The sequence below is a fragment of the Hyla sarda genome, chromosome 4 (genome assembly GCF_029499605.1).
Source record: "Hyla sarda isolate aHylSar1 chromosome 4, aHylSar1.hap1, whole genome shotgun sequence".
Lineage (NCBI taxonomy): Eukaryota > Metazoa > Chordata > Amphibia > Anura > Hylidae > Hyla > Hyla sarda.
In genome coordinates, this window is record NC_079192.1 from 417,739,492 (window position 1) to 417,763,817 (window position 24,326).

Genomic DNA, 24,326 nt, shown 5'->3' on the forward strand with positions numbered 1-24,326 from the left:
GACCAACCATTAGTGTGACATCTAGTGGTCGATAAGTTACTACAGCTGTGAGACTATGACCTTAGCAGCACCATCTAGTGGCAGATTGGGGTTACTGCAGTGTCAGCCGCTTGTGGTGAATGTCTATTGGTGACGTCCGTGAGACTGTTAATCGCATTATTCATGCAGCAGCGGCATCTGTGACCGTCCATTAGTGTGACATCTAGTGGCAGATAGTTACTACAGCTGTAAAATGATGACCTTAGTACTCAAAAAGCAGCACCATCTAGTGGCAGTTTGAGGTTACTGCAGTGTCAGTTGCTTGTGGTAAATGTCCATTGACATCTAGTGGTAGCTCGAAGTTATTACAACTGTGATACTATTGCTTTAGTATGTCTAGCTCTAGCAGATTCTCAGTGCTTTGTATTCGATGTTGGCTGTCTGAACATGCTGGAAGTTGTAGTTTACCAACCAGGGTGCCTCCAGCTGTTGCACAATGTAAAAATAGCTTCTTCTGTAAACAGCTCCACACTTGGCCTACAGGTCATGTGGGGTACTACAGCTCAGCCAATATCACTTCATTGGAGTCAGGCTGTGAGTTTTTTTTTAAGAATCTTTTTACTAATCCGACTTCACATCCTCTTAAACAGGAAATTCTTGCAAGGAATGCTTGGACTTGTAGTTCTCCCGCAGTGGCAGACATGTTTCTAGATTTCTCTGTAGACTGCTGCGCTGACAAAGGGTTAATAAAGAACTTTATTCACATGAAGACGTTTCTCGCTTTCCTTCCAGATGACCCCACGCTCTATTGTATCACAGCACACTGGGCAATAACCAATATGGCGGTCAGGTGAGGTAATGGCGGCCATATTGTTTGTCTCCCAGATACAGAGGAATATTTAATTTAAAAAAAATCCCAGAGGTTCACACATTTTAATTGTAATAAATAAAAGACAACTTCACAATGGCCACCATGGTCATACAGGAGGAGATGATGGGGGTAGTGCTGCACGACAGGTGACAGTGAGGAAGCGCCACAGGATCCTCTCACTGCCGCCATGTCTACAGGAGAGACCCCAAAACAGGGGGAGGCTTAAGCCTATAACACAGATCTATAAAGAGGGCAACAAAAGAAACGACACTGGAGCGTAAAATATTCAGAATAATCTCTTCTCTGTACAGCAGGGGGCAGTATATGGCAGTGAGCAGGAACACTCAGTCCAGGAACTTGCGGTTTGTATTGGCCCCAAATAAAGCGACTCTGATCTCAGGCATCATCTGATGAGAAAAGAACAAAAACTATATATAATACTGACACCTAATAGAGAATTCTATGGACACCAGTGCAGTACTGCTCTCAGCCATAGGGGGGCAGAATTATCACTGTTCGACTCATTGGGGGTCAAGATTATAGCAGTTATATTCTTGTATATAGGAGCAGTATTATAGTAGTTATATTCTTGTATATAGGAGCAGTATTATAGTAGTTATATTCTTGTATATAGGAGCAGTTTTATAGTAGTCATATTCTTGTATATAGGAGCAGTATTATAGTAGTCATATTCTTGTATATAGGAGCAGTATTATAGAAGTTATATTCTTGTATATAGGAGCAGTATTATAGTAGTTATATTCTTGTATATAGGAGGCAGTATTATAGTAGTTATATTCTGGTATATAGGAGGCAGTATTATAGTAGTTATATTCTGGTATATAGGAGCAGTATTATAGTAGTTATATTCTTGTATATAGGAGACAGTATTATAGTAGTTATATTCTTGTATATAGAAGCAGTATTATAGTAGATATATTCTTGTATATAGGAGCAGTATTATAGTAGTTATATTCTTGTATATAGGAGCAGTATTATAGTAGTTATATTCTTGTATATAGAGGCAGTATTATAGTAGTTATATTCTTGTATATAGGGGGCAGTATTATAGTAGTTATATTCTTGTATATAGGAGGCAGTATTATAGTAGTTATATTCTTGTATATAGGAGGCAGTATTATAGTAGTTATATTCTTGTATATAGGAGCAGTATTATAGTAGTTATATTCTTGTATATAGGAGGCAGTATTATAGCAGTTATATTCTTGTATATAGGAGGCAGTATTATAGCAGTTATATTCTTGTATATAGGAGGCAGTATTATAGCAGATATATTCTTGTATATAGGAGGCAGTATTATAGTAGTTATATTCTTGTATATAGGAGCAGTATTATAGTAGTTATATTCTTGTATATAGGAGCAGTATTATAGTAGATATATTCTTGTATATAGGAGGCAGTATTATAGTAGTTATATTCTTGTATATAGGAGCAGTATTATAGTAGTTATATTCTTGTATATAGGAGCAGTATTATAGTAGATATATTCTTGTATATAGGAGGCAGTATTATAGTAGTTATATTCTCGTATATAAGAGCAGTATTGTAGTTATATTCTTGTATATAGGAGGGGACAGTATTATATACTCTATAGATGGCAGCGTCCGCTCTCACCTGCTGAGCGATCAGATCCAGTCGGCTCTCCAGAGTATTCGCCACCTTGATCTTCCCGTCTCCGTTATAAACCTCGATGCCCCCAGAGCTGTGGAGAGAAGGAGATTTGGTCATTTCTATGGTCGCTCCTCAGAATCCGCACTAAGGACCAATCACTTACACTTCGGGGGCGAGATGATGATCCTGGTCAATGATCACCTCGATCTCCCTCTTTGTGGCCGCCTTGTATACGGGGATACTCTTCTGTACAGACGCCTGGAATACAGTAATTACAATAAGGCAACAAAATCCCTACAGCTACCACTAGGGAAGCTACAACGCACATATACACAGCTACCCGGACCTCTCCCTGCAGAGAGCGCCCCCTCGTGACAGCAGAAAGATATGAACCAGGTCTATGCAGGGGATTTGGTGTCGCTCACCTTGACCAGGGGCAGGTCCTGCTTACGGCACCGGATCACCACTCTGGACTCCAGCAGCTGGTATAGACCCTGCAGGGGGAGGAACATGAGGGTTATGGGGACTGATGGGAGGGGACGTCATCATGATGGGTTTGGACTGATCCGTACCTGCAGGATGAGTCCTTCCAGCAGCGCCTGGTACCGAGCCGTGTCCTTCACCACACGTGCCAGCCGCTGCTTGGCCTCATTCAGAAGATCCTGCGGAAAGAGAAGCATTTGGGGTCACAGAGACCCCCAGACCACAGCCACCACCACTCTAGAGGTGGATAATGATGCTCATTAATATTCATATATTCACAACAGGCCCCGCCCTATGGCTAACAGCACAGCAATGTTAAAATATATCAATCTGCAGAGGCCCCGCCCCCGAGGAGCATCTGTTATGCAAATACTCACAGAGATGAGGTCGTCTCGCGCCTTGAGGACCTTCAGCCGGGCCTGGTTCATCAGGTTGGACATCTGACTGTTGGGGGCAGAAGAGAGTAAAGGAAAGGTAAGACGACAGTAAATCACACAGCGCCCCCCTCTGGTGCCCGGCTCTTACATCTTCTTCTGCTGCTCGATCTGCTTCTCCTTCTTCTCGTAATACTCCATGATCTTCAGCCTCTGGGTCTGCACCAGACGACCCTTCTCGATGTTAAACTCCTCCTCCGCCTGCGGAAGAAAATAAATAAATAAAAGTCAGCGGTCGCCGTAGAGAAGAGAAGGCGGCTTTAAAGGGGAAATCTGCTCCAGTCATCTGATAGTAAAGGATTTCTTTAAAAGGTGGGGTTCCCCTTTAAGGCTAACGGATATGGGGCTGAGGCAACCGGCAGCGTTCTGATCTTATTTACCTTGGCGTCGATCTCCTCTGCTTTCTCGTTGGCTTCTTGTTCGATGAACGCCATCATGTGCTTGATCTACGAGACAGAAAACAAAGCGTCAAGATGACGGCGACACATAAACCAGCATTTCCCAACCCGGACAGCTGAAGGCTCGAAGACACCTGGGAGATTACAGAAAAGGATCTATAGGAACAGACTGCGAGGATCAAGATTCTCTAGTCTGAGGAAACCGAGATTGAACTTTATGGCCTCAATTCTAAGCATCATGTCTGGGGGAGACCAGGCACTGCCCATTACCTGCCCAATACCATCCCTACAGTGATCATGGTGGGGGCAGCATCATGTCTGGAGGAAACCAGGTACTGCCCAACACCTGCCCAATACCATCCCTACAGTGATCATGGTGGGGGCAGCATCATGTCCGGAGGTAACCAGGCACTGCCCATCACCTGCCCAATACCATCCCTACAGTGATCATGGTGGGGGCAGCATCATGTCTGGGGGAAACCAGGCACTGCCCATCACCTGCCCAATACCATCCCTACAGTGATCATGGTGGGGGCAGCATCATGTCTGGGGGAAACCAGGTACTGCCCATCACCTGCCAATACCATCCCTACAGTGATCATGGTGGGGGCAGCATCATGTATAGAGGAAACCAGGTACTGCCCATCACCTGCCCAATACTATCCCTACAGTGATCATGGTGGGGACAGCATCATGTCTGGGGGAAACCAGGCACTGCCCATCACCTGCCCAATACCATCCCTACAGTGATCATGGTGGGGGCAGCATCATGTCTGGAGGAAACCAGGTACTGCCCATCACCTGCCCAATACCATCCCTACAGTGATCATGGTGGGGGCAGCACCATGTATAGAGGAAACCAGGTACTGCCCATCACCTGCCCAATACCATCCCTACAGTGATCATGGTGGGGGCAGCATCATGTCTGGGGGAAACCAGGCACTGCCCATCACCTGCCCAATACCATCCCTACAGTGATCATGGTGAGGGCAGCATCATGTCTGGGGGAAACCAGGTACTGCCCATCACCTGCCCAATACCATCCCTACAGTGATCATGGTGGGGGCAGCATCATGTCTGGGGGAAACCAGGTACTGCCCATCACCTGCCCAATACCATCCCTACAGTGATCATGGTGGGGGCAGCATCATGTCTGGAGGAAACCAGGCACTGCCCATCACCTGCCCAATACCATCTCTACAGTGATCATGGTGGGGGCAGCATCATGTCTGGGGGGAAACCAGGTACTGCCCATCACCTGCCCAATACCATCCCCACAGTGATCATGGTGGGGGCAGCATCATGTCTGGAGGAAACCAGGTACTGCCCATCACCTGCCCAATACCATCCCTACAGTGATCATGGTGGGGGCAGCATCATGTCTGGAGGAAACCAGGCACTGCCCATCACCTGCCCAATACCATCCCTACAGTGATCATGGTGGGGGCAGCATCATGTCTGGGGGGAAACCAGGTACTGCCCATCACCTGCCCAATACCATCCCCACAGTGATCATGGTGGGGGCAGCATCATGTCTGGGGGGAAACCAGGCACTGCCCATCACCTACCCAATACCATCCCTACAGTGATCATGGTGGGGGCAGCATCATGTCTGGAGGAAACCAGGCACTGCCCATCACCTGCCCAATACCATCCCTACAGTGATCATGGTGGGGGCAGCATCATGTCTGGGGGAAACCAGGCACTGCCCATCACCTGACCAATACCATCCCTACAGTGATCATGGTGGGGGGCAGCATCATGTCTGGGGGAAACCAGGTACTGCCCATCACCTGCCCAATACCATCCCTACAGTGATCATGGTGGGGGCAGCATCATGTCTGGGGGAAACCAGGTACTGCCCATCACCTGCCCAATACCATCCCTACAGTGATCATGGTGGGGGCAGCATCATGCTGTGAGGACAAGGAGACTGCTCTTTCAGCTTTCCCACAACCCTGACCAAAGTACAGAGATATTTCAATATCCTCACACAATAAAGCTGCCTTCACTGCAGTGCTGGACTCCTTCTTCATTTCTAATATTTCAATATAAACCTGATTCAACGAAGACTTTCTGGATACATTGTACAGTCATGGCGGTAAATGTCAGCCCCCCCTGAAATTTTTCTAGAAAATGAAGTATTTCTCACAGAAAAGGATTGCAGTAGAGCTGCAACGATTGATCGATTACATTAGATAATGGATCGAATCCAGTTATCGAATAAACGCCCGATTTGTTGTCCGCGGCGGCAGTGAATGAATGAAGCTGACATGTCCCATATGTAGGCTTCATTCATTCACAGCCACCGCCCAACATGTCCCGGCGCTGCGCTAATTGCGCTAGGAGTAGAGCAGCAGCAGGGACATGTCGGGCGGCGAATGGAAGTATCGGGCCAATACCAGCAATTTGCATAGTATCGGGGACTCGTTCAGTGTCCCCGATACCAAAACAGATACCTGCTTCTCCCGTTTTCCCATCCTATGAAGGAGCATGTGACACACACGTCACTCCACCTCCTCCCCTGCGCCTGGCGTAATGCTACGGAGGAAGCAGAGCGACGTGTGTGTCACATGCTCCTCCATAGGTCGACATGATGCGGACGGGAGAACGGGGCAGAGGACAGCCGCAGGTGAGTGCTGTCTACAAGGGTGGGGGCTGCCGTCTACTGGAGGGGCTGCTACTAATGTCTACGTGGGGCGCTGCTGTCTAAAGTGGGGGAACAAGGGTGCAATATTCTTCACATACACACATATATATATATATATATATATATATATATATATATATATATACACACACACAGAGGAGAGATATAGATATATTATATATATATATATATATATATATATATATATATATATACACATACACACAAAGGGAATAAACATGTGTATAGCAAAACCTGTGTTACTGCAATATATATATATATATATATATATATATATATATATATATATATATATATATATATATATATACACACACACACACAGAGGAGAGGAGATCTATATATATATATATATATATATATATATATATATATATATATATATATATATATATATATATATATAGAGGAGAGGAGATCTATATATACACAGAGGAGAGGAGATCTATCTATCTATATATATATATATATATATATATATATATATATATATATATATATATATAGAGGAGAGGAGATCTATATATACACAGAGGAGAGGAGATCTATCTATCTATATATATATATATATATATATATATATATATATATATATATATATATATATATAGAGGAGAGGAGATCTATCTATATATATATATATATATATATATATATATATATATATATATATATATATATATATATATATATATATATATACACACATACAGAGGAGAGGAGATCTATATATATATACAGAGGAGATCTATCCATCAAGGGAATAAACATGTATATAGGAAAACCTGTGCTACTGCAAAATATATTATATTTTATTTTATTTAATATATAATATAATATAATATAATATATAATATAATATATAATATATAATATATAATATATAATATATAATATATAATATATAATATATAATATATAATATATAATATATAATATATAATATAATATATTATATTATATATATTATATTATTCTCATCTCCTCTGTGTGTGTGTGTATATATATATATATAGATCGATCTCCTCTCCTCTGTGTGTGTGTGTGTGTGTGTGTGTGTATGTATGTGTATATTATATAATATATAATATATAATATATTATATATTATATAATATATAATATATAATATACACATACACACACACACGGAGAGGAGAGAGGAGATCTATCTATCTATCTATATATATAGATCGATCTCCTCTCGTGTGTATGTGTGTGTGTATGTATGTGTATATTATATATAATATAATATATAATAAAATATAATAAAATATAATATATAATAAAATATAATATAATATAATATATAATATATAATATACACATACACACACACACACAGAGGAGAGGAGATCGATCGATCTATCTATATATATATATATATATACAGAGGAGATGAGAATAATATAATATAATATATAATATATAATATAATATAATAATATAATATATATATATATATATACAAAGGGAATAAACCTGTGTTACTACAATCCTTTCCTGTGAGAAATACTTCATTATATAGAAACATATCAGGGGGGACGACATTTACCGCCATGACTGTAAATAGTGACCGGGGATGAAGACTTTCTGGATACACTGTATATACCAATGGTCTCCAAACGTTGCGCCTCAAGCTGTTGCAAAACTACAACTCCCAGCAGAGCCATAGTCTGTCCAGGTATGCTGGGAGTTATAGTTTTGCAATATCCGGAAGTCCTCAGTTTGGAGACCATTGGTTTATAACATTCCCTCAGATTTGGGCACAAGGAGCCGAGTGTTGACGCTGTTATAAGGAATGTATCACCTTCCTGTATCTCATCCAACCCCTCTCCCGATGTATCTACAGGGATGTGGAAATTGTTGGACATGCAGTTCCACCCGCCGGGAGGGTGAATTTTTGGGGCTAAATGCCTGACGGGGTAATAACGGGGTAATCATTTTTGCCCCATCACTAGACTCCTATAGACCACAGCCTGTAGCGCCCCGCGCAGGACGTCACTCATTGCGCGCAACTCCGCCAGGACCGAGGATGTCATCCAGCAACATAACCGCGAGCCTGGGGAACATGGGGACGGAGGATGGGTAAGAGCAGAGGGAGGGGGTTTGGTGGATCAGTAAACGATGTTGCAAGGGGGGGGGGGGGGGGGAGGATATAATGGCACAGGAGGGGGGGGGATATAACGGCACAGGAGGGGGGGGGGGAACAGCTTCAGTTATTACTTCTACCACATACAGTGTGGATCAAAAGTTTGGGCACCCCAGGTAAAAATTGTATTAATGCCAAGGAAAGTTGGAAAAATCTCCAAAAGGCATCAAATTACAGATTAGACATTCTTATAATATGTCAACAAAAGTTAGATTTAATTTCCATCATTTACACTTTCAAAATAACAGAAAACAAAAAAATGGCATCTACAAAAGTTTTGACACCCTTCAGAATTTATAGCATGCACTGCAAAGCTAATACCTGCCAGTGTCATGGATTGTTCTCAATCATCATCTGGGAAGACCAGGTGATGTCCATCTCAAGGTTTTAAATGCCCAGACTCATCTGACCTTGCCCCAACAATCAGCACCACGGGTTCTTCTAAGCAGTTGTCTAGAAATCTGAAACTGAAAATAGTTGACGCTCACAAAGCTGGAGAAGGCTATAAGAAGATAGCAGAACGTTTTCAGAGGTCAATATCCTCTGTTCGGAATGTAATTAAGAAATGGCAGTCATCAGGAACAGTGGAAGTTAAAGCAAGATCTGGAAGACCAAGAAAAATATCAGACAGAACAGTTCGCAGAATTGTGAGAAAAACAATTCCAAACCCACGTTTGACTGCACAATCCCTCCAGAAAGATCTGTCAGACACTGGAGTTGTGGTTCACTATTCCACTATAAAGAGATACTTGTACAAATATGGTCTTCATGGAAGAGTCATCAGAAGAAAACCTCTTCTACGTCCTCACCACAAAAATCAGCGTTTGAACCTTGCAAATGAACATATAGACAAGCCTGATGCATTTTGGAAACAAGTTCTGTGGACCGATGGGTTAAAATTGAACTTTTTGGCCAGAATGAGCAAAGGTACGTTTGGAGAAGAAGGGGAACAGAATTTAAAGAAAAGAACTCTGTCCAACTGTTAAAGGGGAACTCCGGTGGAAAAAAAGTTCTCTCAAATCAACTGGTGCAAGAAAGTTAAACAGGTTTGTAGATCAATTTTATTTAAAAATATTACCCCTTCTAGTACTTATCAGCTTCTATAGACTACAGATAGGCTGGAAAGAACTTCACAAATTTCTCTGTAGTATGACAACCGTGCTCTCTGCTGACACCTCTCGTGTCAGGAACTGTCCAGTAGGAGAGGTTTTCTATGGGGATATGATTCTAATCTGGACAGTTCTGACATGGACAGAGGTGTCAGCAGAGAGCACTGTGGTCAGACTGGAAAGAAATTCACACATTTCTCTGTTTTATACAGCAGCTAATAAGTACTGGAAGGATTAAGATTTTTTAATAGAAGTAATTTACAAATCTGTTTAACTTTCAGGCACCAGTTGATTTGAAAACATTTTGTTTTCTACTTCTTTCCACCGGAGTTCCCCTTTAAGCCATGGGGGTCGATCAATCATGCTTTGGGGTTGTATTGCAGCCAGTGGCACAGGGAACATCTCACGAGTAGAAGGAAAAATTGATTCAATAAAATTTCAGCAAATTTGGATGCTAACTTGATGCCATTTGTGAAAAAGCTTAAGTTAAAGAGAGGATGGCTTCTACAAATGGATAATGATCCTAAACACACCTCGAAATCCTCAGGGGATTACATCAAGAGGTGTAAACTGAAGGTTTTGCCATGGCCTTCACAATCTCCTGACCTCAACATAATTGAAAATCTATGGATAGACCTTAAAAGAGCAGTGCGTGACAGACAGCCCAGAAATCTCAAAAGAACTGGAAGACTTTTGTAAGGAAGAATGGGCAAAGATACCTCAAACAAGAATTGAAATACTCTTGGCTGCTACAAAAAGCGTTTACAAGCTGTGATACTTGCCAAAGGGGGCAGTACAAGATATTAATTCTGCAGGGTGCCCAAACTTTTGCAGACGCCATTTTTTTGTTTTCTGTTACTATGAAAGTGTAAATGATGGAAATAAAACGTAACTTTTGTTGACATATTATAAGAATGTCTAATCTGTAATTTGATGCCTTTTGGACATTTTTCCATCTTTCCTTGGCTTCTTTACGCTCATTAATACAAATTTTTTACCTGGGGGGGGGGGGGCAAACTTTTGATCCCCACTGTAATGCAGGGCTGGACAAATCCCAGGTGCCAGGCTGACAAGGTAACTGAGAAATTCATCCTCCAAAAAGTGGACTAACATTTGTTTTTAAATAAAATTAAAATGATATTATATTTATTATAATTAAATAAAATTATTATATTTTATTATATTATATTATATCCCCCCCAAAAAATTTTAATTTTTTTTAATTTATTTTTTTTATAATAAATCACTCACTTTTCCTAAATTAAAATAAAATTATTAAAAACGTAAACAAATTTGCCCAAACTATAAAAAAATAAATAAATAAATAATTCTAAAACGCCAAAATTTGCTGATTTTTGATCTGGAAAAAATAAAATTAAAAACACACTGGTCGGTTACCAACAATTCTGGCTCCGAGATTCAGATAAATGAATTCGGCCCCAAGATGCCGTATTCTGGGAATAAACTCATACCACGGGCCCTGATTTACTGTGTAGGTTTCTTTGTGGGTTTTAATTCCCTACAAATTATTTTTTTTCCCCCACGGTGACTTTTTTTTTAAATTTATTTTTTACTAGTTTCCCCTAAATTAAATATTTATATATCTACTTATAACTTATTTATTTTAAAACACCCGCTCTGATCTGTCGGGTTTTCCTCAGTTCAAATCCACCACATTTTCTGTGGAAACCCTAGTAATTATGTTGGATTTTTGTGAAAATATCAGGAACACGCCCCTTTTTGGTGACCACACCCCCTCCGCTGGAAGTCAGTTTTTTTTTTTTATTATTATTATTATTATTTTTTTTATTCTGGCACAAAGCAGGAGGCTCAGAATGATCAGGTGACCCTCAGTATAATGAAGGATAATATAGATGTATAAGCTGTAGGGGGGACAGAATGTGGACTATTGTATCAGTGTCCGTGAGACACACAATACAATAAAAAAAAAAATTGAATACTGTAAATAAAAATGTAATTTAAAACAATACAAATAAAAAAAATAATTTACATAATACAAAAGAAAAAAAAAAAAAAAATAGATTATTTATAAAGAAAAATTTAAAGTAAAAGCTCCTAAAACGTAACTGTTACATAATAATTAAATAAAATAAATAATAATTAATAAAATAGTAATTATTTATTAATTATTAATAATTATTATAATAATTATGCAAAGCAGCTCATTACATCACCTTTTCAGGTAGTGTTCCCTGGTATCAGCTTGGCTCCTGTTAAAGGAATATAAAAAGTTGATCGGGATTTATGCCAAGCCAGACTACTCCCCAAAAGGGAAGTTTCTACCCATCTGCAGACAGCTGTTTCGTGGTTTTTGCCACTCGTCAGTACAGAGCAGGGTGATCTGGCTTGGCTGGGGTAAGAGGCCTGAGGGCAGCTAAAGGGGTTGAGTATTTACCTCAGGGCGAGGCCACCACTCCTGGTGTAACGGAGCTTATTCCCCTACCCAGAATGCCCACGGAGTGCTTAATGGCCTTCTGAAGCTCCATTACACCAGGAGTGGTGGCCTCTCACTGAGAGAATATATATAATTATATATTATATATAATTATATATATATATATATATATAATATATATATATAATATATATATATAATATATATATATAATATATATATATATATATATATATATATAATATATATATATATATATATATATATATATATATATATATATATATATATATATATATATATAAATAAAAATAAAAAACTGCCCCCTCATGTCAGACAGCGGGGTCCCAGAGTATCCTCTGATTGACAACATTATAACAAGATTACAATCCACTTCTTGCATCTATTTCTATATTCTATTATGTTCGTGTTCTCATAATACACAACCAACAGCTACATCAAGATCCTATCCAACGGGTTTCTCCATAACTAAATATTATGGTTCCTCAGGGATTATTAACATTGTATGTAACAAAAAAAAATTAAAAAGTAAATAAAAATCGGTCATATAGAGACCCATTATACCAGTGTTTCCCCAACCAGGGTGCCTCCAGATGTTACAAAATTGTAACTCCCAGCATGCCGGACAGCCAAAGGCTGTCCGGGCATGCTGGGAGTTGTAGTTTTTGCAACAGCTGGAGGCACCCTGGTTGGGAAACACTGCATTATACAACCTATATGATGAACAATGACTTATCCCATAGACGGCAGAGGAAGTCGACCGCCATAAGGCATTGTGTGTATGTATATATTTTTATTTCCCCCCCTTCAAAATCACACACACACTGCTCAAAATAATAAAGGTAACACTAAACACTACAATGTAACTCCAAGTCACTGACACTTGTGTGAGATCCCACTGTCCACTCAGGAAGAACACTGATTGTGAAATTGATTTCACATGGAACAGACAACACGTGAAAATTATAGGCAAATAGCAAGACACCACCAATAAGGAGTAGTTCTGCAGGTGGTAACCACAGACCACTTCTCAGTTCCTATGCTTCCTGGCTGATGTTTTGGTCACTTTTGAATGCTGGCGGTGCTTTCACTCTAGTGGTAGCATGAGACGGAGTCTACAACCCACACAAGTGGCTCAGGTAGTGCAGCTCATCCAGGATGGCACATCAATGCGAGCTGTGGCAAGAAGGTTTGCTGTGTCTGTCAGCATAGTGTCCAGTGCATGGAGGGCGCTACCAGGAGACAGGCCAGTACATCAGGAGACGTGGAGGAGGCCGTAGGAGGGCAACAACCCAGCATTAGGACCGCTACCTCTGCCTTTATACAAGGAGGAGCAGGAGGAGCACTGCCAGAGCCCTGCAAAATGACCTCCAGCAGGACACAAATGTGCATGTGTCCACTCAAATGGTCAGAAACAGACTCCATGAGGGTGGTATGAGGGCCGACGTCCACAGGTGGGGGGTTGTGCTTACAGCCCAACACCGTGCAGGATGTTTGGCAAATTCACCACTGATGCCCTGTGCTCTTCACAGATGAAAGCAGGTTCACACTGAGCACCACGTGACAGAGTCTGGAGACGCCGTGCAGAACGTTCTGCTGCCTGCAACATCCTCCAGCATGACCGTTTGGTGGTGGGTCAGTAATGGTGTGGGGTGGCATTTCTTTGGGGGCCGCACAGTCCTCCATGTGCTTGCCAGAGGTAGCCTGACTGACATTAGGTACAGAGATGAGATCCTCAGACCCTTTGTGAGACCATATGCTGTGCGGTTGGCCCTGGGTTCCTCCTAATACAAGACAATGCTAGACCTCATGTGGCTGGAGTGTGTCAGCAGTTCCTACAAGAGGAAGGCATTGATGCTATGGACTGGCCGCCCGTTCCCCTGAATCCGATTGAGCCCATCTGGGACGTCTCGCTCCATCCACCACAGACTGTCCAGGAGTTGGCGGATGCTTTAGTCCAGGTCTGTGAGGACATCCCTCAGGAGACCATCCTCCACCTCATCAGGATCATGCCCAGGCGTTGTAGGGAGGTCATACGGCACGTGGAGGCCACACACACACTACTGAGCCTCATTGGGACTTGTATTAAGGACATTACATAAAGTTGGATCGGCCTGTAGTGAGGTTTTCCACTGTGATTTTGAGTGACTCCATATCCAGACCTCCAGGGGTTAATACATGTGATTTCCATTGATAGTTGAATGTGCCGACAACAAAATCACAAAAATTATTTTTTCATACGATTAGTTCATTGAGATGTAGGATGTGTTATCTTCGTGTTCCCTTTATGTTTTTGAGCAGCGTATATGATAGACCTGAATATACTTGGTGAGTTCTGCAGCTTTATTCCCTTTACGCATCATATAGAGTGTAACATTTTCTTCTTCCTAAATTCATGATAACAAAAATGACAAGTCCAGGGTCACAGCGCTGAACCTCTAATCTGGTTATCATCCGTGTATTCTAGTCCATCTTGGTTTAGAAAGACATATATACCGCCCACCAGACTCTATGGGACGTATATACCCCGTGGTGTCAAAATAATCACAAGAACAGTGAGCAAAAAATACTAGAACCACACGGGGGACCTAGTGAATGAACCTGCAGAGAGCTGGACCAAAGTAACAAAGGCCACCATCAGTAACACACTACTCCACCAGGGACTCGAATCATGAAGTTTCAGACATGTCCCCCTGCTTAAGCCAGTACATGTCTGGGCCTGTCTGAAGTTTGCTAGAGAGCATTTGGATGATTTTTGGTAAAAACTCAACTTGTTGTGTTTGGAGGAGAAAGGATGCCGAGTTGCACCCAAAGAACACCATACCTACTGTGAAGCATGGGAGTGGAAACATCAGGCTTTGGGGCTTTTTTCTGCTAAGGGGCCAGGATGACTGATCCGTGTAAAGGAAAGAATGTATGGGGCCATGTATTGTGAGATTTTAAGTGAAAACCTCCTTCCATCAGTAAGGGCATTGAAGATAAAACGTGGCTGGGTCTTTCAGTATGACAATGATCCCAAAACACACCGCCCGGGCAATGAAGGAGTGGCTTCGTAAGAAGAATTTCAAGGTCCTGGAGTGGCCCAGCCAGTCTCAAGATCTCAACCCCATAGAAAACCTTGGGAGGGAGTTGAAAGTCTGTGTTGCCCAAAACATCACTGCTCTAGAGGAGATCTGCATGGAGGAATGGGCCAAAATACCAGCAACAGTGTGTGAGAACCTTGTGAAGACAGAAAACATGTGACCTCTGTCATTGCCAACAAAGGGATATAACAAAGTATTGAGAGGAACTTTTCTTATTAACCAAATACTTATTTTCCACCATAATTTGTAAATAAATTCTTTAATAATCAGACAATGTGATTTTATGGATATTTTCTCATTCTGTCTCGTAGTTGAGGTTATAACCTATGATGATAATTACAGCCTCATCTTTATAAGGGGGAGAACTTGTACAATTGGGGGCTGACTAAATAACCCCCCCCCTGTATACATATATACAGCACTGTCCTGTCCTCTCCCCCTCATGTATACATATATACAGCACTGTCCTGTCCTCTCCCCCTCATGTATACATATATACAGCACTGTCCTGTCCCCTCTCCTCATGTATACATATATACAGCACTGTCCTGTCCCCTCTCCTCATGTATACATATATACAGCACTGTCCTGTCCCCTCTCCTCATGTATACATATATACAGCACTGTTCTGTCCTCTCCTCCTCATGTATACATATATACAGCACTGTTCTGTCCTCTCCTCATGTATACATATATACAGCACTGTCCTGTCCTCTCCTCCTCATGTATACATTTATACAGCACTGTCCTGTCCTCTCTCCTCATGTATACATATATACAGCACTGTCCTGTCCTCTCCTCCTCATGTATACATATATACAGCACTGTTCTGTCCTCTCTCCTCATGTATACATATATACAGCACTGTCCTGTCCTCTCTCCTCATGTATACATATATACAGCACTGTTCTGTCCTCTCTCCTCATGTATACATATATACAGCACTGTCCTCTCCTCATGTATACATATATACAGCACTGTCCTGTCCTCTCCCCCTCATGTATACATATATACAGCACTGTCCTGTCCTCTCCTCATGTATACATATATACAGCACTGTTCTGTCCTCTCTCCTCATGTATACATATATACAGCACTGTCCTGTCCTCTCCTCCTCATGTATACATATATACAGCACTGTCCTGTCCTCTCCCCCTCATGTATACATATATACAGCACTGTCCTGTCCCCTCTCCTCATGTATACATATATACAGCACTGTTCTGTCCCCTCCTCATGTATACATATATACAGCACTGTTCTGTCCTCTCCCCTCATGTATACATATATACAGCACTGTTCTGTCCTCTCCTCATGTATACATATATACAGCACTGTCCTGTCCTCTCCTCATGTATACATATATACAGCACTGTCCTGTCCTCTCTCCTCATGTATACATATATACAGCACTGTCCTGTCCTCTCTCCTCATGTATACATATATACAGCACTGTCCTGTCCTCTCTCCTCATGTATACATATATACAGCACTGTCCTGTCCTCTCTCCTCATGTATACATATATACAGCACTGTCCTGTCCTCTCTCCTCATGTATACATATATACAGCACTGTCCTGTCCTCTCTCCTCATGTATACATATATACAGCACTGTCCTGTCCTCTCTCCTCATGTATACATATATACAGCACTGTCCTGTCCTCTCTCCTCATGTATACATATATACAGCACTGTCCTGTCCTCTCTCCTCATGTATACATATATACAGCACTGTCCTGTCCTCTCCCCTCATGTATACATATATACAGCACTGTCCTGTCCTCTCCCCCTCATGTATACATATATACAGCACTGTTCTGTCCTCTCTCCTCATGTATACATATATACAGCACTGTTCTGTCCTCTCCTCATGTATACATATATACAGCACTGTCCTGTCCTCTCCCCCTCATGTATACATATATACAGCACTGTTCTGTCCTCTCTCCTCATGTATACATATATACAGCACTGTTCTGTCCTCTCCTCATGTATACATATATACAGCACTGTCCTGTCCTCTCCCCCTCATGTATACATATATACAGCACTGTTCTGTCCTCTCTCCTCATGTATACATATATACAGCACTGTTCTGTCCTCTCCTCATGTATACATATATACAGCACTGTCCTGTCCCCTCTCCTCATGTATACATATATACAGCACTGTCCTGTCCCCTCTCCTCATGTATACATATATACAGCACTGTCCTGTCCTCTCTCCTCATGTATACATATATACAGCACTGTCCTGTCCTCTCCCCCTCATGTATACATATATACAGCACTGTCCTGTCCTCTCCCCCTCATGTATACATATATACAGCACTGTCCTGTCCTCTCCCCCTCATGTATACATATATACAGCACTGTCCTGTCCTCTCCTCCTCATGTATACATATATACAGCACTGTCCTGTCCTCTCCTCCTCATGTATACATATATACATATATACAGCACTGACCTGTCCCCTGTCCTCATGTATACATATATACAGCACTGTCCTGTCCTCTCCTCATGTATACATATATACAGCACTGTTCTGTCCTCTCCTCATGTATACATATATACAGCACTGTCCTGTCCTCTCCCCTCATGTATACATATATACAGCACTGTCCTGTCCTCTCTCCTCATGTATACATATATACAGCACTGTCCCCTCTCCTCATGTATACATATATACAGCACTGTCCTCTCCTCATGTATACATATATACAGCACTGTCCTGTCCCCTCTCCTCCTCATGTATACATATATACAGCACTGTCCTGTCCTCTCCTCCTCATGTATACATATATACAGCACTGTCCTGTCCCCTCTCCTCATGTATACATATATACAGCACTGTCCTGTCCTCTCCTCCTCATGTATACATATATACAGCACTGTCCTGTCCTCTCCTCCTCATGTATACATATATACAGCACTGTCCTGTCCTCTCCTCCTCATGTATACATATATACAGCACTGTCCTGTCCCCTCATGTATACATATATACAGCACTGTTCTGTCCTCTCCCCCTTGTGTATACATATATACAGCACTGTCCTGTCCTCTCCTCCTCATGTATACATATATACAGCACTGTCCTGTCCTCTCCTCATGTATACATATATACAGCACTGTCCTGTCCTCTCCTCATGTATACATATATACAGCACTGTCCTGTCCTCTCCTCCTCATGTATACATATATACAGCACTGTCCTGTCCTCTCCTCATGTATACATATATACAGCACTGTCCTGTCCTCTCCCCTCATGTATACATATATACAGCACTGTCCTGTCCTCTCCTCATGTATACATATATACAGCACTGTCCTGTCCTCTCCCCTCATGTATACATATATACAGCACTGTCCTGTCCTCTCCTCCTCATGTATACATATATACAGCACTGTCCTGTCCTCTCCTCATGTATACATATATACAGCACTGTTCTGTCCTCTCCTCATGTATACATATATACAGCACTGTCCTGTCCCCTCTCCTCATGTATACATATATACAGCACTGTCCTGTCCCCTCTCCTCATGTATACATATATACAGCACTGTCCTGTCCTCTCCTCATGTATACATATATACAGCACTGTCCTGTCCTCTCTCCTCATGTATACATATATACAGCACTGTCCTCTCCTCCTCATGTATACATATATACAGCACTGTCCTGTCCTCTCCTCCTCATGTATACATATATACAGCACTGTCCTGTCCTCTCTCCTCATGTATACATATATACAGCACTGACCTGTCCCCTGTCCTCATGTATACATATATACAGCACTGTCCTGTCCTCTCCTCATGTATACATATATACAGCACTGTTCTGTCCTCTCCCCTCATGTATACATATATACAGCACTGTCCTGTCCTCTCCTCCTCATGTATACATATATACAGCACTGTCCTGTCCCCTCTCCTCATGTATACATATATACAGCACTGTCCTGTCCTCTCTCCTCATGTATACATATATACAGCACTGTCCTGTCCTCTCTCCTCATGTATACATATATACAGCACTGTCCTGTCCTCTCTCCTCATGTATACATATATACAGCACTGTCCTGTCCTCTCTCCTCATGTATACATATATACAGCACTGTCCTGTCCTCTCCCCCTCATGTATACATATATACAGCACTGTCCTGTCCTCTCTCCTCATGTATACATATATACAGCACTGTCCTGTCCTCTCTCCTCATGTATACATATATACAGCACTGTCCTGTCCTCTCCCCCTCATGTATACATATATACAGCACTGTCCTGTCCTCTCCCCTCATGTATACATATATACAGCACTGTCCTGTCCTCTCCTCCTCATGTATACATATATACAGCACTGTCCTGTCCTCTCCCCCTCATGTATACATATATACAGCACTGTCCTGTCCTCTCCTCCTCATGTATACATATATACAGCACTGTCCTCTCCTCATGTATACATATATACAGCACTGTCCTGTCCTCTCTCCTCATGTATACATATATACAGCACTGTCCTGTCCTCTCCTCCTCATGTATACATATATACAGCACTGTCCTGTCCTCCTCATGTATACATATATACAGCACTGTCCTGTCCTCTCCTCATGTATACATATATACAGCACTGTCCTGTCCCCTCCTCCTCATGTATACATATATACAGCACTGTCCTGTCCCCTCCTCCTCCTCATGTATACATATATACAGCACTGTCCTGTCCTCTCCTCCTCGTGTATACATATATACAGCACTGTCCTGTCCTCTCCTCCTCGTGTATACATATATACAGCACTGTTCTGTCCTCTCCTCCTCGTGTATACATATATACAGCACTGTCCTGTCCCCTCCTCATGTATACATATATACAGCACTGTCCTCTCCTCCTCATGTATACATATATACAGCACTGTCCTGTCCTCTCCTCATGTATACATATATACAGCACTGTCCTGTCCTCTCCTCCTCATGTATACATATATACAGCACTGTCCTGTCCTCTCCTCCTCATGTATACATATATACAGCACTGTCCTGTCCCCTCTCCTCATGTATACATATATACAGCACTGTCCTGTCCTCTCTCCTCATGTATACATATATACAGCACTGTCCTCTCCTCTCCTCCTCATGTATACATATATACAGCACTGTCCTGTCCCCTCTCCTCATGTATACATATATACAGCACTGTCCTGTCCTCTCCTCATGTATACATATATACAGCACTGTCCTGTCCTCTCTCCTCATGTATACATATATACAGCACTGTCCTCTCCCCTCATGTATACATATATACAGCACTGTCCTGTCCTCTCCTCATGTATACATATATACAGCACTGTCCTGTCCTCTCCTCATGTATACATATATACAGCACTGTCCTCTCCCCTCTCCTCATGTATACATATATACAGCACTGTCCTGTCCTCTCTCCTCATGTATACATATATACAGCACTGTCCTGTCCTCTCCTCCTCGTGTATACATATATACAGCACTGTCCTGTCCTCTCCTCCTCGTGTATACATATATACAGCACTGTCCTCTCCTCCTCATGTATACATATATACAGCACTGACCTCTCCTCCTCATGTATACATATATACAGCACTGTCCTGTCCTCTCCTCCTCATGTATACATATATACAGCACTGCCTCCCCCCCCTCATGTATACAGCACTGCCCCCCCCTCATGTATACAGCACTGACCCCCCCCCCCCTCATGTATACAGCACTGACCCCCCCCCCCCTCATGTATACAGCACTGACCCCCCCCCTCATGTATACAGCACTGACCCCCCCCCCTCATGTATACAGCACTGACCCCCCCCCCTCATGTATACAGCACTGACCCCCCCCCCTCATGTATACAGCACTGACCCCCCCCCCTCATGTATACAGCACTGACCCCCCTCCTGTATACATATATACAGCACTGCCCCCCCCCCCCATGTATACAGCACTGACCCCACTCCTGTATACATATATACAGCACTGCCCCCCCCCCCATGTATACAGCACTGACCCCCCTCCTGTATACATATATACAGCACTGTCCTCTCCCCTCATGTATACATATATACAGCACTGTCCTGTCCTCTCCTCCTCATGTATACATATATACAGCACTGTCCTGTCCTCTCCCCTCATGTATACATATATACAGCACTGTCCTGTCCTCTCCTCATGTATACATATATACAGCACTGTCCTGTCCTCTCCTCCTCATGTATACATATATACAGCACTGTCCTGTCCTCTCCTCCTCATGTATACATATATACAGCACTGTCCTCTCCTCCTCATGTATACATATATACAGCACTGTCCTGTCCTCTCCTCATGTATACATATATACAGCACTGTTCTATCCTCTCTCCTCATGTATACATATATACAGCACTGTCCTGTCCTCTCTCCTCATGTATACATATATACAGCACTGTCCTGTCCTCTCTCCTCATGTATACATATATACAGCACTGTCCTGTCCTCTCCTCATGTATACATATATACAGCACTGTCCTGTCCTCTCCTCCTCATGTATACATATATACAGCACTGTCCTCTCCTCATGTATACATATATACAGCACTGTCCTGTCCTCTCCTCCTCATGTATACATATATACAGCACTGTCCTCTCCCCTCTCCTCATGTATACATATATACAGCACTGTCCTGTCCTCTCCCCCTCATGTATACATATATACAGCACTGTCCTGTCCTCTCCTCCTCATGTATACATATATACAGCACTGTCCTGTCCTCCTCATGTATACATATATACAGCACTGTCCTGTCCTCTCCTCATGTATACATATATACAGCACTGTCCTGTCCTCTCCTCATGTATACATATATACAGCACTGTCCTGTCCTCTCCTCCTCATGTATACATATATACAGCACTGTCCTGTCCTCCTCATGTATACATATATACAGCACTGTTCTATCCTCTCTCCTCATGTATACATATATACAGCACTGTTCTATCCTCTCTCCTCATGTATACATATATACAGCACTGTCCTGTCCTCTCCTCCTCATGTATACATATATACAGCACTGTCCTGTCCTCTCCTCCTCATGTATACATATATACAGCACTGTCCTGTCCCCTCATGTATACATATATACAGCACTGTCCTGTCCTCTCCTCCTCATGTATACATATATACAGCACTGTCCTCTCCTCATGTATACATATATACAGCACTGTCCTGTCCTCTCCTCCTCGTGTATACATATATACAGCACTGTCCTGTCCTCTCCTCCTCATGTATACATATATACAGCACTGCCCCCCCCCCCCATGTATACAGCACTGACCCCCCTCCTGTATACATATATACAGCACTGCCCCCCCCCCCCCCCCCCCCCATGTATACAGCACTGACCCCCCTCCTGTATACATATATACAGTTCTGTTCCGCGGTCACCAGGTTCGGCCATGTTTACACCTAAACACAATGTCGGTCGGATCCGGCAGGGACCGCGCTCGTCCCCGTTTACTGTAAATACAGGACACCCCCTCCCCTCCCCCACATACAGGACCTTCACTCGTCCTATCCACAACTTCTGTCTCCAGGAAAGCAGAGTGAAAGCCATTACTGATCCGCAGTCACCCAGCTCTCCCAGGAACAGATGGAAATCTAAGCAGGATCTGCACTCAGGATTTCCACATCAGGCAGGGGTTGATGGGAGTTGTAGTTCCTGTATTGTGGCCGCTCATCATGTGACCAGAGACATCAGGTGACTTTGTTATTCACAATGAAGCCTCAGAGAAGAGGAAGAGGAGGGGGGAAACGAGTGACCGGGAGGAGCGGACAACAACTGCAGGGGCCCCACATGATCACCCGGGCATCAAAGGGCCCCCACATCATCCCAGGAGCCCGGCACAAGAGCCCGACACAAGGGGCCCCCCCCACGGGAGCCCAACACCAGGGGCCCGGGCATCAAGGGGCCCCCACATCATCCCAAGAGCCCGGCATCAAGGGGCCCACCACATCATCCCAAGAGCCCGGCATCAAGGGGCCCCCCCCGCAGGAGCACGACACCAGGGGCCCCCCCCACAGGAGCCCGGGAATCAAGGGGCCCCCCACATCATCCCAAGAGCCCGGCATCAAGGGGCCCCCCCGCAGGAGCACGACACCAGGGGCCCGGGCATCAAGGGGCCCCCACATCATCCCAAGAGCCCGGGCATCAAGGGGCCCCCCACAAGAGCCCGACACCAGGGGCCCCCCCACAGGAGCCCAGGCATCAAGGGCCCCCCCCCCCCACAGGAGCACGACACCAGGGGCCCGGGCATCAAGGGGCCCCCACATCATCCCAAGAGCCCGGGCATCAAGGGGCCCCCCACAAGAGCCCGACACCAGGGCCCCTCCCCACAGGAGCCCGGGCATCAAGGGGCCCCCCCCACAAGAGCCCAGGCATCAAGGGCCCCCCCCCCCCCCGCAGGAGCACGACACCAGGGGCCCCCCCACAGGAGCCCAGGCATCAAGGGGCCCCCCCACATGATCACCCCACAAGAGCCCGGGCATCAAGGGGCCCCCCCACAAGAGCCCGGGCATCAAGGGGCCCCCCCACATGATCACCCCACAGGAGCCCAGGCATCAAGGGGCCCCCCCCGCAGGAGCACGACACCAGGGGCCCGGGCATCAAGGGCCCCCCACATCATCCCAAGAGCCCGGGCATCAAGGGGCCCCCCCCACATGATCACCCCACAAGAGCCCGACACCAGGGGCCCCCCCCCACAGGAGCCCGGGCATCAGGGGCCCCCACATCATCCCCTCACACATATATAACTGTGACATCTCCAGGGGACACCTCCCCCCATCCTCCGGGCTCAGCCGCCATCCATCCCTCCCCCGTCCCCCGCTCACCTGCTTCTGGACGTCGGCGTCGCTCAGGGCCATGGTGCCGGGGGCTGTGGGGGCCGGAGCCGGGAGGAGAAGCCTGAAAAAGGAGAGAAGAGACGGCGACACAATGACACCGAGCACCGGCCGCTTCCTCTTATACACAGTCACCTGACAGGAACACAGCTCCGCCCACTTCCGGGTCAGCTGACTGTTAC

The 24,326-nt window shown here is 43.8% G+C and overlaps 1 protein-coding gene across 1 annotated transcript; it reads right to left on the reverse strand.

Annotated features, from left to right (window-relative positions):
• Positions 1-898: 898 nt before the first annotated feature.
• Positions 899-24,326, reverse strand: ATP6V1E1 (ATPase H+ transporting V1 subunit E1). Its single transcript, XM_056517908.1, has 9 exons — positions 24,136-24,326; positions 3,780-3,845; positions 3,491-3,600; positions 3,343-3,409; positions 3,055-3,144; positions 2,908-2,976; positions 2,646-2,740; positions 2,486-2,573; positions 899-1,257 (listed from the first exon to the last, which is right to left on the reverse strand). Exons 1-9 carry the CDS (start codon positions 24,166-24,168, stop codon positions 1,195-1,197), a joined length of 681 nt encoding a protein of 226 aa, XP_056373883.1. The 5' UTR covers positions 24,169-24,326; the 3' UTR covers positions 899-1,194.

What these genes read in the sequence shown, in the direction of transcription:
- ATP6V1E1 (XM_056517908.1), bottom strand. Translation starts at nt 24,168, where the DNA reads ATGGCCCTGAGCGACGCCGACGTCCAGAAGCAG. An exon ending in ATCGAGCAGCAGAAGAAGAT is followed by an intron (nt 3,410 to 3,490) that starts GTAAGAGCCGGG and finishes TGCCCCCAACAG; the next exon opens with TCAGATGTCCAACCTGATGA. An exon ending in AGGACCTGCCCCTGGTCAAG is followed by an intron (nt 2,741 to 2,907) that starts GTGAGCGACACC and finishes ACTGTATTCCAG; the next exon opens with GCGTCTGTACAGAAGAGTAT.